Source organism: Branchiostoma floridae, chromosome 3, assembly GCF_000003815.2.
Source record: "Branchiostoma floridae strain S238N-H82 chromosome 3, Bfl_VNyyK, whole genome shotgun sequence".
Taxonomy (NCBI): domain Eukaryota; kingdom Metazoa; phylum Chordata; class Leptocardii; order Amphioxiformes; family Branchiostomatidae; genus Branchiostoma; species Branchiostoma floridae.
Window position 1 is genome coordinate 16,190,174 of NC_049981.1, and position 13,801 is coordinate 16,203,974.

The window sequence follows — 13,801 nt, forward strand, 5'->3', positions numbered from 1 at the left end:
GCCAGGGATTATCTCACCATATACACCTCGGGGCGGGGCATTAACCCTTTATTATCATATAGCCAGGTGCCGCGGACCAATCAGAAGGCCCCGTTCCACGTTGGTTATGATGCCGTAATACTTAGATTCCCGCCAGCCCGGCGTGTATCGCCCTTCTGATTGGTCAGAATGAATCGACACCGGCACCGGTGTCGATGCGGTGCCGGTGTCGATTCATTCTAACCAATCAGAAGGAGTGATACACAAAGGATATAAAGGCATTGGCCAATCAAAAGGAGCAAAACATATTCTAGAGCAGAGGGAATAAATACAGACTGCAAGAAGAGGGGAATGGCTCCTTCTGTTAACATTGATAATGTTTTGTTGTTCTAAAGAGCCAAAGATTACAATGTTTCGAATATTTTCTGTGGAAATTTTGGTTTCAAAATGCAATCTGTAATCTCCTTTTATGTATGTACCAAAGAACAAATTCGACAAAGGAATTCACACGTATGGTACCAAGGGATCTATGCGTCATACAGGAGTTTGTAAGTTTGGGTAGGCTATATGATAATAACGTTAATAACCCGCCTGTTCCTCGGTGTACATGGTGTCATAACGCCTGGTCCTTTGCTATAACCACCTCATAAAACCACCTCGTTCGCTTCACTCACTCGGTGGTTTTATTCGGTGGTTATAGCAAAGGACCAGGCGTTATGACACCATATACACCTCGGGGCGGGTCATTAACTCTTAATTACATTTATCTAATGCCCCTGGGCTAATGTTGTTGTTTACAGCTCTTCAAAATGTAGTCATGAAGTAGCTTGATTTTTGCAGGCTTTGCAGATCAGTGACACTTATACACTTCCATTTACCATTGGTTTTGAATATAGTATGGTGCCAGCTCTTAAGCTTTGTTTGATATAAGTTTGTTGGTCAGATGGTGTGTAATGTGGTGTTTTTGTTTGTAGCCATCTCCAGTGCCTGCTGGGCTTTGATGATGAAGCAGAGACTGCTGAGTTCTGCAGGCAGCATGGATTAAAAGCAGTGGACAGCTATGTGGCTTTCAAGAAAGCTGACTTCTCTTTCCCAGAAAAGGTACTTTTCTTTTGATCCTTATATTCTATTTGTGTGAAGTACATTTAAGTAGTACAGTAGCTGTTGTACATCATTTTAGATATCATGGTTCTGGTTCCCAGCCTGGATTCTTCATCATAATTGCCATCCCCAGTCTGCTTCTCTGATCACTTTGCTACAGATGTGAATCAGGAGTGAATACTGTTAGGTTGAATTCCCGACTTAAATGTGACACCATCCTCTGTCTAAGATATCATGGGCTCCAAATGTCATGATCTAAGCAGTCCCAGTATCAAATTCTGTATCTGTTTTATGCAGGCCAAGCCAAAGTTCTCCCAGTGTCTTGTGGATGACAAACTACAGGAATGCACCCTGCCAGACATCATCCATGGGAAAACTGATGTACTCTGTGATAGCAACTCTTTACATCCACCATCAGCAACAGACAAACACTTGGATTCTGAAGTGTACTGTACTGAAGGTGGTCAGCTTGAACCCCTAACAGGGGCCATGCAAACCCTTTCCCTTACATCTGAAGCAAAGCCAGGTGGCTGCCCTACTGTGAATGCATATCAGGATTCAGGACAACCTACAGAAGAGCAGATTTTAAAAGAAAACCAAGTCCATGCTTTGGCTACAAAAGAACATAGACATCCGAGTGGTACATTGTCGACTGCTTGTGAATCAGGAAGTTCACCTGCTTCTTCTGGGAAAGAAAAGGACATGAAAGAGAGCGTAGGACGTCCGTGGAGTAGAGGGAGGGGGAGAGGGGGTGTGTGGAGAGGGGGAAGGTGGAGGGGCAGGGGGAGGGGTAGAGGTAGAGGAGCGGACTTGGGGGTATAGGCATAGCCTGCCCTGGGCTTTTAAACCACAACCTTAAACCACGTAATGGCAGCTACCTCTGAGATTTGCTGTAAAGCATCAGGGTTCAGTGAAGAGGATGTGCACTTGTTGTAATATGATGTGTTTAAAGCATGGCGGGTATTGGTTGGTGAAGGCAGTCTTGTGACTGTGAAGTGTTGCTGAAGAATACATTTTGCACTAATATTGGTGATTTATTTAAGATTCTCTTGATATGCTTTTAAATATCAGTGTGCAAAGAGTTGTGAAGTTAGTGACAATGGTAGCTTTAAGTCAAGAAAAATCAAACACAACTTTCTTAATCAGTATGGATGGTTTATTGTGTATTATCTTAACACTTAATTTTGTATAAAAAATATTGATCATGTACATATTGAAATTATCTACAGTGTCAGTGATCTTTGTGCTCACTTCATTATGTCCCATAACAGTTACTGTAACTTTGCTACATGTACACGTACATGTGTATGTCTAAGGTATACTTAATAATCATTCTTGTTAAGAATGTCAAACACCTCATGAAAACTACAAGTATTCTTATCTAGAATTCCAGTTGAAGAACTCAACCAAGCACCCACCTTCCTTATTTTACGATCTTGCACCCATTTTACCAAACTTTTCCATTGCTTTTGATTTCACTCTTTTAAAAAGCATGCTTCCAGACAATGTAATTCAAAGGTAACCTGAAAGAGATTATAGTATTTTAATATGATATTAAGTTAGTCTGCATGATGATAGTAAAAAATATAACTTGTTCTTAGAACAAGTTAGTGAAAGCACTGAAAGAAAAATTTCATCATTATGCATCAAGATTTTTACATTTCTGCCTGAGAATCTGCTGAAATCATCTGAGGCAAGTTGAGAAGCCTTTAGAGATCTATGATAGCAGGGTTATATGAAGCTTCACGTGATTTACACAAGTCATTGTTAAAATGTCGAGATGCAGGCTTTTTGAGCTTGGACATGACATGATATCTAACTGGTGATAAACATGTATTTCCCTATGTTTTGCTTCTCCAATCTATCTACAGCGACAAAAATTCTAATGTTGCTACAAATATTAAGGGTAATGCTTGATTCAACAGAGAATAACATAAAAATCTTGGCTAGAATTCTGTGAATGTTTTCAATTATAATACATCCTATCTACATAGAAATGGTCCAAAAAGTGTACCTTTTTCTTCAGGAATAATGCCATGATAATGGTTTTAGCAGTAGTAATATGGAATGTTAATACTTGGTGAATGTTCATTGGTCAAGTAAGAGTTATGGACATTCTTTGACACATGGTAAGTTTAAAACAGCAAACAGAAGTTGGTAAGGCCATGTTGGTTTGATTACATTGATGACATCCTCTGGGAACACACAGAATGAAATATTCTGGACAATAAATTCTTAATTTTTGTTTTGGTATGGCCAAAAATTGATGCGCGTGTATATGTCATCCATAAAATCAAATCAACATGGCCTAATTCATAAGGACAACTAACATTCAACAACCAAAAGGTCTAAATACAATCATTTACTACACTTAGGACCAAACTAAGGTTCCATGCAGTATAGAAATTTAACTGACTATACATGTAAAGACTAGTAATCTTTTTAACACTTCTTTTTTTTTTCTAACATTTTCAATACTGACCAATTGCTTTACAAAGCACTTTTTGCTGAGGAAATAACTCAATGCTCAGTAGATTTACAGATACTTGTATATTGAAACTATTCCAAAACAAATTGACAAATTGAACCATACATTACAGTCATGTTATTCCTAACAAAATGTTCCATCATCTTTGTAATGACACCCTTAACCAATTCACATTTAACCATGAAATTTACACCTCTATACTACAAGGTTCTCTAATTGTCTTGTTGAATAGGTTACAAGTTGGAATGGTTACAGTATAAATTAAATATTTCAAGTATGTGCTGTACTCATGGATCTATTACTACAGTCCTTTGAGATAAAAGTACCTAACCTGATATCAGTTAAACTGAGGTAACTTGGCACTGAATAACATTCATTTGAAGTAGATGGCATACATGTACAGCAATAATGACCCTAAAACAGTTCTGTTTTTATTAAGACATTCAAACATTATTGGTCACACAGGCATAGACTATGAGGGCTTTTGGGGAATGGACAAAAAGCTATATGGAGATGTATGTAGGCTAGTAATGAGATTCATACTTAAAGAGTATCCTGCTTGCTATTGGCCTATGAAGGTAACCATTGCATTAAAACAGTACCAGCACTTTTGCTCTACATACAGTATATTACCCAACAGAGCATTTTCACTCATTTTCCAAACCACTGGTGCTGACTGCCAATATGGTGTCCTTGACTTGCATTTCAAGGAAATTTCTTTCAATTATTGATGACACTTTTTCAAGTCTGATGCTGGTATTCTTTTCTGTGAGGTACACACACTTGATGGAGGCTATTTCTGAGGTTCAGAACAACAGACTCGCAAAATAGCTTGAGCTAAAATTCACAGACATGCAAATAGCTGCATCTGCCTCCATGTTGGTACCCCTATAAATTCTCTACACATGTATGACAGCTGGCACCATTAGTTTACTACAACAGTCATCTTTGAATGATGGCCATAGCTCAGAGATATATAGTTGGCCAGTGTCCAATGGCATGGAATGGAACACAAGGAGAGGGAAAGTGTACCATAAAGCTAAATCAGATAGTGTTTGTGACAATGAATTTTCATGTGTACATGAAAACACTTCTATTTTCCTCCTTGAGCAAAGTGTACAGTGTTTCCCATAGAAACTACCACATCTGCAATTATACATATTTTGGAAGGAGACATCTTGAACTGTAGGAAACGGGTCATTGGTTGACCTTTCACCTTTGGTCCTTGACCTGGCTGCTGTCTGGTTGTCTGTCTGGTTGTGTTGAGACTGGTTCGGTTTTGGTGACAGTTTGTTGTGTGGTGGGGACGGTGACATCACCATGGCTGCTCCCAAGGGTATCCTAAGGTACATAAATATTGATATTACAACAAATCTTATGTAACATGTATAATTGTATGTTGTTGTTTTGTAGTCTAGGAAGACTAGCTACTTGATAATGGAGTGAATAAAACATCCAAGGTCTGATTTGAACAATGTTCAGCACCAAGGGCAGGACCTATGTTTTAAGTTTTACATAGTTCATACAACACAGAAACATCACTTTTCATACATTATAGATTAAAGCGTTAAGCTCTTGCAGTACTTTCCCATGGTTTCAATTAGTTTCAATGATACCTGAGGTGTGATGGTTTCATTTAACAAATATCAGCACCAAGGACAGGGCCAGTCCTTTTGGTTTCCAACTTTCATATTAAAAAAAACTCTGACAAAAACTCTTTTGGACACTTTGATATCTTGGATTTTTCATACATTTTTACTGCAGTATGAGGAAATCACAACATTTATCATAAACATAAAAGAGACCAACATTATAATAAACATGGGCTGTCTCACACTACTGTTTTGTCTCACACAGATGCTCCTGAGTTAAAGTACTGACCTGTTCTGTTTCTGGATCAAACAGGGAATGAGGCACAAGCACTGCTGTTGTAGAGTGTGTGTCATACTTGGTGCTTTCGGTGCCTGGTCCTTCCATAGTCTCCATTATGGCATATTCCTCATCTTCTCTGATGTCCTCTTCACTTTGGTCCTTGTTGAATGGTTCCAACTTGCTGTCAATGCCCATTTCCATCCCTCCATCATTGGCTGTGAAATTTTCCGTCTCTCCGGCTAAACCACTGATGAGCTTGGAGAATTTCTCCCACTCCAAACTGTCCTCACCGCCCATCACATCTGTTTCATTGTCCTTGGTAGGCTGCCTCACCAACTCAGAGAAGTCATCCCAATCCATGGATTCCTCCCCCATGCTACTCTTCTCTTCTTCATCTTCAAGGTAACTAGCCAGTTCATCCTCTCCTTCAAACATGTCTTCATGTGTTGAAACCCTTGACAGATCTTTTTCTGCAGTATCAGTTCTTTCCTCTCTAAAAGGGCCTACATCTTCGGTGGTTTCTTCTTGAGTGTCCTCATTATTGTCCAGAGATTCCTCACTTTCTGATTCTTTCACATCTTTTTCTGCATTGATTGAATCATCTTTTCTTGTATCTGTACTTGTCTCTGCCTCATCCCGTGCTTCAAATTCCAGTTCTTTGCGTTCCTTATCATCTGTGTTTTCAGCAGACTTGTTCTTGTGTATCATATCTGGCTCTTGTCTCTCTTCAGACTGGTCCCTGTCATCCATGACTTCATCTTGAACAAACTTCAGCCACACAGAATCCAGGTCACCAATCTTCTCTTGGCTTTCAATGCTCTGATTCTTCTTGTCCTGACCTGTAAAGTGAATAAATGCATATGTGTGAATGAATGAATTAATACATTGATTAATTAATGAACCACTGAATGAATGGACAAATGAAATCTCATGGAAAAGTAAAGGAAGAGTGACACTGAAGTTTAGAATAAGATAAATTCAATATGTTTACTTGGCTAAGCATGTTGATATTAATAGTTAACAAACACCACCCATGGTATTGTGCTGAACCAGCATCAAGCATACTTAAAGCAATGGATACCTAGAACTAACATACACTAAGATTCATTTACAAACCCAAGACATAAGCTAGAATCTGACCTGACTGTTTATGTTTTCCCCTGTCTCCACCCTTGCCATGTCTGTGTTTGTGTTGTTTTGTCTCAGCTTCCTTCTGATTCCCCTCCTCAAACTTCTGTATCTCCTCTTGCAGGTTGGCAATGTCGTCAGCTCCTCCAGAGTTCCCTAGTGCCATATCTTCTTCCTCTGGTCCAGATTGTGCACTCTCTTCATCAGTTCTCCAGTCCAGGTCCAGCCGGTCCACCCACAGGTCCTCAATCTCTGACATCTCATCACTGGCCCGTCCTCGGGATTCCCTCTCAGTCTCCTCATCTTTGCCATGAGACTTGATGCCTGGATTCTCCATCTGTCCTCCTGTCACTTCTTCCCTAGAGATGATGAGGCTAGAGTTTCCTTTCTGAGATGATCCTTCTTCTTTGTCCTGTTGTTTTGCTAAATCTTCTGCTGACTCATGGCCCTCAGCTGTCTTTTCATGCATGAGCTGAGAGTCTTTTTCTTCACTTGCATAAATCATTTCTCCTCCCATAGTGAAGTCGGGTATGTCAACCTCTTCACCGATATTGAAAGAATCATCATAGGTGTCGTAATAGCTGTAGCCTGGAGCTGGCTGCCAGTATTCAGGGTTCAGCATCTTTCCCTCTAAATCTGGTTGCCAGGTAGCATCTTCCTCCACAACAGGCAAGGTGGGGAAATCCAGGTTGTCAGGGGAGACAGTTGCCTGTTCTTCAAAATGTGTTGAGGAGGAATTACCCTGAAAAGCAGCATGGAAGATTCAATAATCTTGAATGTGAAAAGTATGCACCTTAATGCCTTCAGGATTATAAACACCTCAATGCCTTTAGGATTAAAATCATGTTACATTTTGTATAATGTAAAAGAACTTTAAGTTGCAACTGTCAGAATTTTGGCACTACGTGTATATAGCAAGTTAACTTTTGAGTGAATCCATAAATTCAAAAGTTTTCAAATATGTGACAGTCATAAGTGTCCAATGTTTTCCTTCCCTTTACCAATTTTCAAAAATGGAAATCTGTTATTAATTACCTGAAGAAAAATCTCTGAGCCATTGTCCCCAGATCCTTCTGCAGGGTCTATGCTGGGCTGCTCTGTGGAGTATGCAGCACACTCCTCCAGGGGTATGGCCTGCAGATGGGTGTGGTTCTGACAGGCAGACACCTCCATGGAGCAGCGGTTTGGGTACAGGACACCATCAGAACCACACACCTGGGAGTAGTAGTAATTTCATGTACACATGTAATTCAATAGGTGTGCCTAATCCTGCTTACGGTTTATTATATATGATAATATTCAAATGTGTAGAATCTTCAGCTTTGTTCCAACACAAAGGAAACATGCAGCAGCGCATTGAATCAGACATCTGACCAAGGTCAAAATCAAAGTAAGCTTTGGCAAAAATACAATGTATTGAAATTCAATTTACATCCCTCAGATAGGATATTAATGGGAGACCTGTGTTTAAGGAAATCGAAATCTTTACAAAAGAGTAAGGATCCTTTCCATTGTGAATGAATTAAATGAATTTATCAATAATTTCAGCTTGTCCTCTTCAGTACAAACCCAGTGTGTTATGCGATGAGGTGGTTCACAGGTAATGCAATACAAGCCCAAACACAACAAACTTTAACCCTGCAAAAACTCCCTTCCCTTTTTACCATATAATGTGCTCCAAAAAATAACTGAATTTACAGTACTCACCTGTGGTCCAGTACTCTGGCAGTCCTTGTAGCAGGTGCATCGTGGGATATCTTCTGATGGACAGCCAAACACAGAGTTACATTCCAGGCTGGGTAAATCTGTGGAAGGAAGAAAGCGAATAATTTACAACTGTTAGTAATGATATTCCTTTAAGGCAATAAATTCAAATGGCACTTAAAGGCTACGCTATAAGTCAATTTCATGACTATGATATGCCTCTATTTTTCAGAGTAACTTTCAGGGTGGCTGATTTCAATCTTTATGATACAAAATTGTTCAGGTTCTGTCAGAATCTGAAACTGCCATATTCTAGCATGCTTCAGGATTTATTGTGTTGATGTGGTGACTTTCTATAGTCTGTTTGAGGCTGTAGGGCAATGGATCATTAATCCACCATGTCTAGGGCATGGTTTTGGAAGGTAGAGCCTTTTTACCTCCTAAATTAAAGTCAGGCACCCATTTGTATGCCTAATGGTGGAGTGAGAAAAGTGCCTTTCCAGAGGACACAACATCTAGCCAAAAATGCCTGGAATGGAACCTGTGACCTCTAGGGGTCGTGTCCACTAACCAAGCCACTCGGCCATTCCATGCCAGTGAGGTACAAAATGTACATGTTTATTGTTCCTTTATCATAGAGATAATAAGTAGACTGTTATAAAGTTATGTGTACTAAGGAATTTACATACCCAGTACATTTTCCTTGGCTGTGTCAAGGACATCCAAGTTCACCTGATTACATTCTGCCTCGTCCTCACACAGAGCAGTCTGTAGCAGCTGGCTCTGACTTATGTTGTAGAAGGTCACGGCTTCAAAACCTGGAGAAAATTGCATCAATGCAGGTTACAACGCAGCCACATAGGTTGTGGGATCGTGATTTTGACCGACATGGATCCAAAACAGCATTTTGTGTACCAAGACAGTTGAACTTTGCAAGAGACGTACATTTTTTACCTCCAAAATGCCAGAAGTTTGTGATCAAACAACAAATTACACGACCTATGTGACTGTGCCCTTAGACATCTAGGTAGAACATTAATTGAATGAAAAATAGCTTGAGCAAGTGGTTAACTACTCCATAGAGTCGGATGTTTCAGACAGCATAGACTATCTTTCACCAGTGACTGAAGATTAGCCTGGCATTCTAATTCTTCTTGGCACAGATGAAAGATAAAGTAGGCTTAAAGCTCAGACACATGCTTAAGAAATAATCATCAAAAGTATCAATTTCATATCTTTTGGAGACATATTGTTAGCTAACTGCATGTAATAAAAAATAAAGCTGCTACAATCACATTGAAATATGAAACCTTATGAAATAAATATATACTGACTTGGTTCATAGTAGTCATACACCCTGACTGGCATAGGCTGCACTTTCCCTACTACGAAGATCCGGAATGCTTCAAAGGTGACACAAGTCAGACATTGGCTGGGGATCTGTGGATGTCAAAGAGAAATATTTGTATTCAATGACATGTATAGAAGCATTTTATATCCCAAAAGTCCCAAAAAAGTAAAGAAACAAAATATTAACACAAAATTCAATAATGACAATAAAATTGAAATTGAAAGAAAATGAAATGGATTTATGCAAAGATAAAATCATAATATACTGTAACTATCCCTGACCTCGTCAAAGTAGAAGAAGACCTTCCTTCCATCCACCTCATATCTCTTCACAGTGGCCTGCTGGTCATGCAGGAGCTGGGGGTGGGGTTGGTGGTATGGTTAAGGAGTACTACAAGGTTCAACTGCCCTCAAAAAGGCTAAATTGCAAAATGTTCCTACTAGTACTTAGAAGGCTTAAGTTAAGAGGCCAGGTTTACTGATCAGTTTGTAACTAGTCTACTAGGTATCTCAACATATGATAGTAAAACAGTATGTATCTTCAGTAGCAACATATTCAGACTAATAAAATAAAAAACAAACACCTGAAAAAAGACTTTCATATACAGATCCATATAGAACAGTTTACCACATGACATACAATCTGAGTTTATTATGTGCAAAAATCAGTAATTTGATTCTAGTCTGTATTCACTATAGCTGCAAAACTTTCAGAGCCATAAATCTCATAATACATGTATATAATATGTTTGCAGTTTATAGTTGACCATAAAGTCACTGTATATTTATTGTGCCAATAAAGCTTGTCTGTTGTAATGATATCTGATGCTAACACTTACCTTTTCCAGGCTTTCTATGTCAGCCTCAAACCCAGTCAGCAGTGAGACCTCTAGAACCGCCATGTTGGATGCACCAGGAGGCAGCCATCTGCATGTCATGTAGGCAGAGGAAACAGCTATTTCAACATGGCTGCCAACAAAAGGGTGAAGCATCCTAGGCCAAATAGGCCCTTTTCAATAAAAAATTTAGTCTCATAGCCTTTTGCGGCCATTGAAGCAATGAGTTGTTATCAAATGTGGTGCGGTATTGGAAGGCAGAACCCATCCCTCTCCTTCCAATGCCTTTTACCTCCCCACTGAAGCCAGGTACCGATTTTTACATCTAGGTGGAGCAATTATAAGAAAGTGATGCCTTTCCAGAGGGCACAAGATCAGTAGCATCACAGGATTTGAACCCAGGATGACTGGGTTCTGGGCCAAGTACCCTGTAGTTACAACATATGAGTGACTCCACTATCCATTAGATACCATCCTCTTTATTGGAATTGCAAAAAAAGCAATCGTGAGCAGCCACTGGGTAGCTAAGTAGGTGATATTGTGACCATGTATTAAATATTCAGTACAAAAATGAACAAAACATGTTCAGATATGATGTGTTTTTCCTAATGAGAAACACTTATTCCAGAGTTCTATGTGTCTGACCTTGCACAAGCCTCGATGGTGACCTTGTAGTCACCTGGGTTGGTGATGATATTGTTGACCTCATTCTCAGACCTCCTGCTGCGACCCTGGACCCTGTCTCTGTGGCGAAGTTTCTCGGATGTTTTGATGTCGAGGTGGAAGGTCGGCTGGGTGCTGGGGTCGGGGATGTTGTAGGTGACGTCAATCTGCATCAGTCCGCAGCCCTCACCGATAGCACTCACAAACAGTCGGGTGGGGATACTGGGGATCTGCATGGGGAACAAGTATGGAAAAAGGTAATAAAGTGATCTCAAATCAGTTTAACTTATTGACAATTACTTCAATGAACAGTTGAGTTACTTTTCCACTGGTCATCACAGAGAAGAATATAGATTCATTGTATCAAGGAAATTTTAACAATGAGACAATGAATGGTGTGCCATCATGGTTTAACGTACAATGTTCCTATAGCGTGCATGTTGGATGAGCGATAACAACCAGAATTCAAACTCACAACCCTTTTGTCCAGCAGCAGGGTCAGTACCTGCTGGACTATGCATGCTACATACATGTATAACTAAGTTAGCTCTCCTCTTACCTCTGCAGTCTGTAACACCTCATGGTTCTCAGAGTCCAGGGAGAAGAATTGGTTGAAATCCAGGTTGGTGGAAGCCAGTGAGATGTTCAAGTTTACACCTCCGATGTATGCCAGGATGGCATATTCTGACAAGGACTGCAGTGCTACACAGGTGTCCTATAAAACACAGAAGGTTTAAAACTGTAATATTAAATCTAATGTTGCCTCGTCTATAGACTACATAAAGTAATTTACTAACTTTCAGACACAGATGCCATCACTTGAATTTGCTCTTACGATTGAGAAAAAAACAAAACTTGCTCACCTGAGTGGAGGAAAACCCTCCAAGGGAATTCCGTTGCTGTGACAACCACTTTACAACAGGCATGGCGGAGGCCACATCTCCCATGGCAACGTAGGTCAGGAGGGCGTAGGCTGTCATCTCGACCTCTGCAGAGGACACTGGGGTGGGAGGGGGTGCAGGATGAAGGAACATTTCAGAGAGGCCCATTACATATTGTGGACCTTAGCATGACTTAGGTCCAAACGCAGGGTTGAACAAGTTTTCTAAAATCCACTTGTCCTATTGGGCAAGCACATAAAAATGTACTTGCCCGAACCAATTTTTCACTTGCCCAAAATTCAAATGTCACTGTTACTAGTATATGCATTTTCACTTCCAGCAATGGAATTCTCTGTAGACAATTGCTTGATGCCATGACTGTAAAAGTGTCAAGTATATCAAAATTGTACTAAAATCAATGGAAAAATCTTACTTGCTCGATCGGACAAGTGGGGTAGGACATGCACTTGCCCGAACAGCACTTTCACTTGCCCTGGACAATAGGGCTAGTGGACTTGCTTATCCCTGAAACCACACCCCAACCAAGGTCGGTCAGGGATGGAATTTATCCTATTTGCTCCTCTGCTTGCAGCCAATCAGAATAATTGACATTACAAACTTCACAAAATAGTCAATGGTTGGTGCAGATGACTATTGACGACTAAGTTGTCAACGTCACTTCCCAACTGACCAGACTTCAGATGACCTCAGACTAACCCTACAAGTGCAAGGTTATCACTCTAAACCCTCAGCCTATTGCACCAAGAATGGGCAGCCTTAACACGAAGAGGGTTAATCTTTTATTCAAACACCTTTCCGGTGTGATAACTGTACAGCATTACCTGACTGCCCCAGTCCATCCTTGAACTGAAGAATCTTCTCTGTTTCCTCCTGACCCCCATACAGACTCCAGTGGGTGAAACTGTCTGCAGGATACAAGAAAAAATGTCTTAGTAGCAGTCGTATACACATACAGTTTGAAGAGATACGAGGGCCAAAATTTTTCAGGTATTTGGGCTCTGAGAAAAGTACCAGAATATCATGTACCTCTTTTTGAACATTTTTCTATATACAACTGTTATACAGCCATTATCTTGTTTTAAAGAAGAATAAAATTAATACCAACATTATATTCAAGGGAACATAATCAGAAGTCTTATGTACACTCCACAAACATTAATTAATTTGTAGAGTCTAATGGAAACATACAATTTGTACTGTTTATGTGTTTGTCAGCAGGGCTAGCCCTTTGTAATAGCCATAGGCTAGTTGGGCAGCCCTGGCTGTGTGTTCGGTGCAGCCAAACCAATAAATAAAAAAATAAATAAACATACAATTCTATAAACCAAAAAGTATTCATAAAGTACAACAGCAACTGAATAAAACACTGATAACAGCAATGAATCTCTATTTAAGTAACACTCTTCCTGACATGCTACCTGTCTTTATAGCCATGGTATTGAGTTTTTTCACAGCTGTGGGCCCGTGTGTGCTGCGCAGTGCAGTGAGAGCGTAGGCCACCAGAGCTGCCGTGTAGGGATCCTCCACTGTGTTCATATTCTCCTCCAGAAACTTACGGGCGTAGTTGATGGCCTTGTTAACCTCCTGGAAGGATTGAGATGAAGTAATTTTACTAATATCTCTTCTGACATAATTATGAAATCACCAAACATTGACAGAGGACAAAATATACTGACATCAAGTGACTGGATCCCTGTCAAAATCGAAATAAAAACTATAACATGACACAGAACATCTCAAGGACATGAATACTTCCGGTTTTTGACTGCCTAAAACAA

At 40.0% G+C, this 13,801-nt stretch overlaps 2 protein-coding genes across 4 annotated transcripts in view; one reads left to right on the top strand and one right to left on the bottom strand.

The window, feature by feature from the left end:
* LOC118410830 (SAC3 domain-containing protein 1-like) overlaps positions 1-2,302 on the top strand; it is a 10,104-nt gene extending 7,802 nt beyond the window's left edge. For both annotated transcript variants that reach the window (XM_035812664.1, XM_035812663.1), the window contains exons 9-10: positions 954-1,080; positions 1,378-2,302. In XM_035812664.1, coding sequence (XP_035668557.1) covers positions 954-1,080; positions 1,378-1,902 — 652 coding nt within the window. In that variant the 3' untranslated portion in view covers positions 1,903-2,302. The remainder of the gene's footprint in view (positions 1-953; positions 1,081-1,377) is intronic.
* LOC118410828 (C3 and PZP-like alpha-2-macroglobulin domain-containing protein 8) overlaps positions 2,215-13,801 on the bottom strand; it is a 47,625-nt gene continuing 36,038 nt past the window's right edge. For both annotated transcript variants that reach the window (XM_035812661.1, XM_035812662.1), the window contains 14 exons: positions 13,442-13,607; positions 12,845-12,928; positions 11,985-12,121; positions 11,681-11,836; positions 11,104-11,351; positions 10,462-10,549; positions 9,905-9,979; positions 9,607-9,712; positions 8,962-9,090; positions 8,276-8,373; positions 7,604-7,783; positions 6,581-7,310; positions 5,450-6,279; positions 2,215-4,909 (listed from right to left, as the gene is read on the bottom strand). In XM_035812661.1, coding sequence (XP_035668554.1) covers positions 4,781-4,909; positions 5,450-6,279; positions 6,581-7,310; positions 7,604-7,783; positions 8,276-8,373; positions 8,962-9,090; positions 9,607-9,712; positions 9,905-9,979; positions 10,462-10,549; positions 11,104-11,351; positions 11,681-11,836; positions 11,985-12,121; positions 12,845-12,928; positions 13,442-13,607 — 3,156 coding nt within the window. In that variant the 3' untranslated portion in view covers positions 2,215-4,780. The remainder of the gene's footprint in view (positions 4,910-5,449; positions 6,280-6,580; positions 7,311-7,603; positions 7,784-8,275; positions 8,374-8,961; positions 9,091-9,606; positions 9,713-9,904; positions 9,980-10,461; positions 10,550-11,103; positions 11,352-11,680; positions 11,837-11,984; positions 12,122-12,844; positions 12,929-13,441; positions 13,608-13,801) is intronic.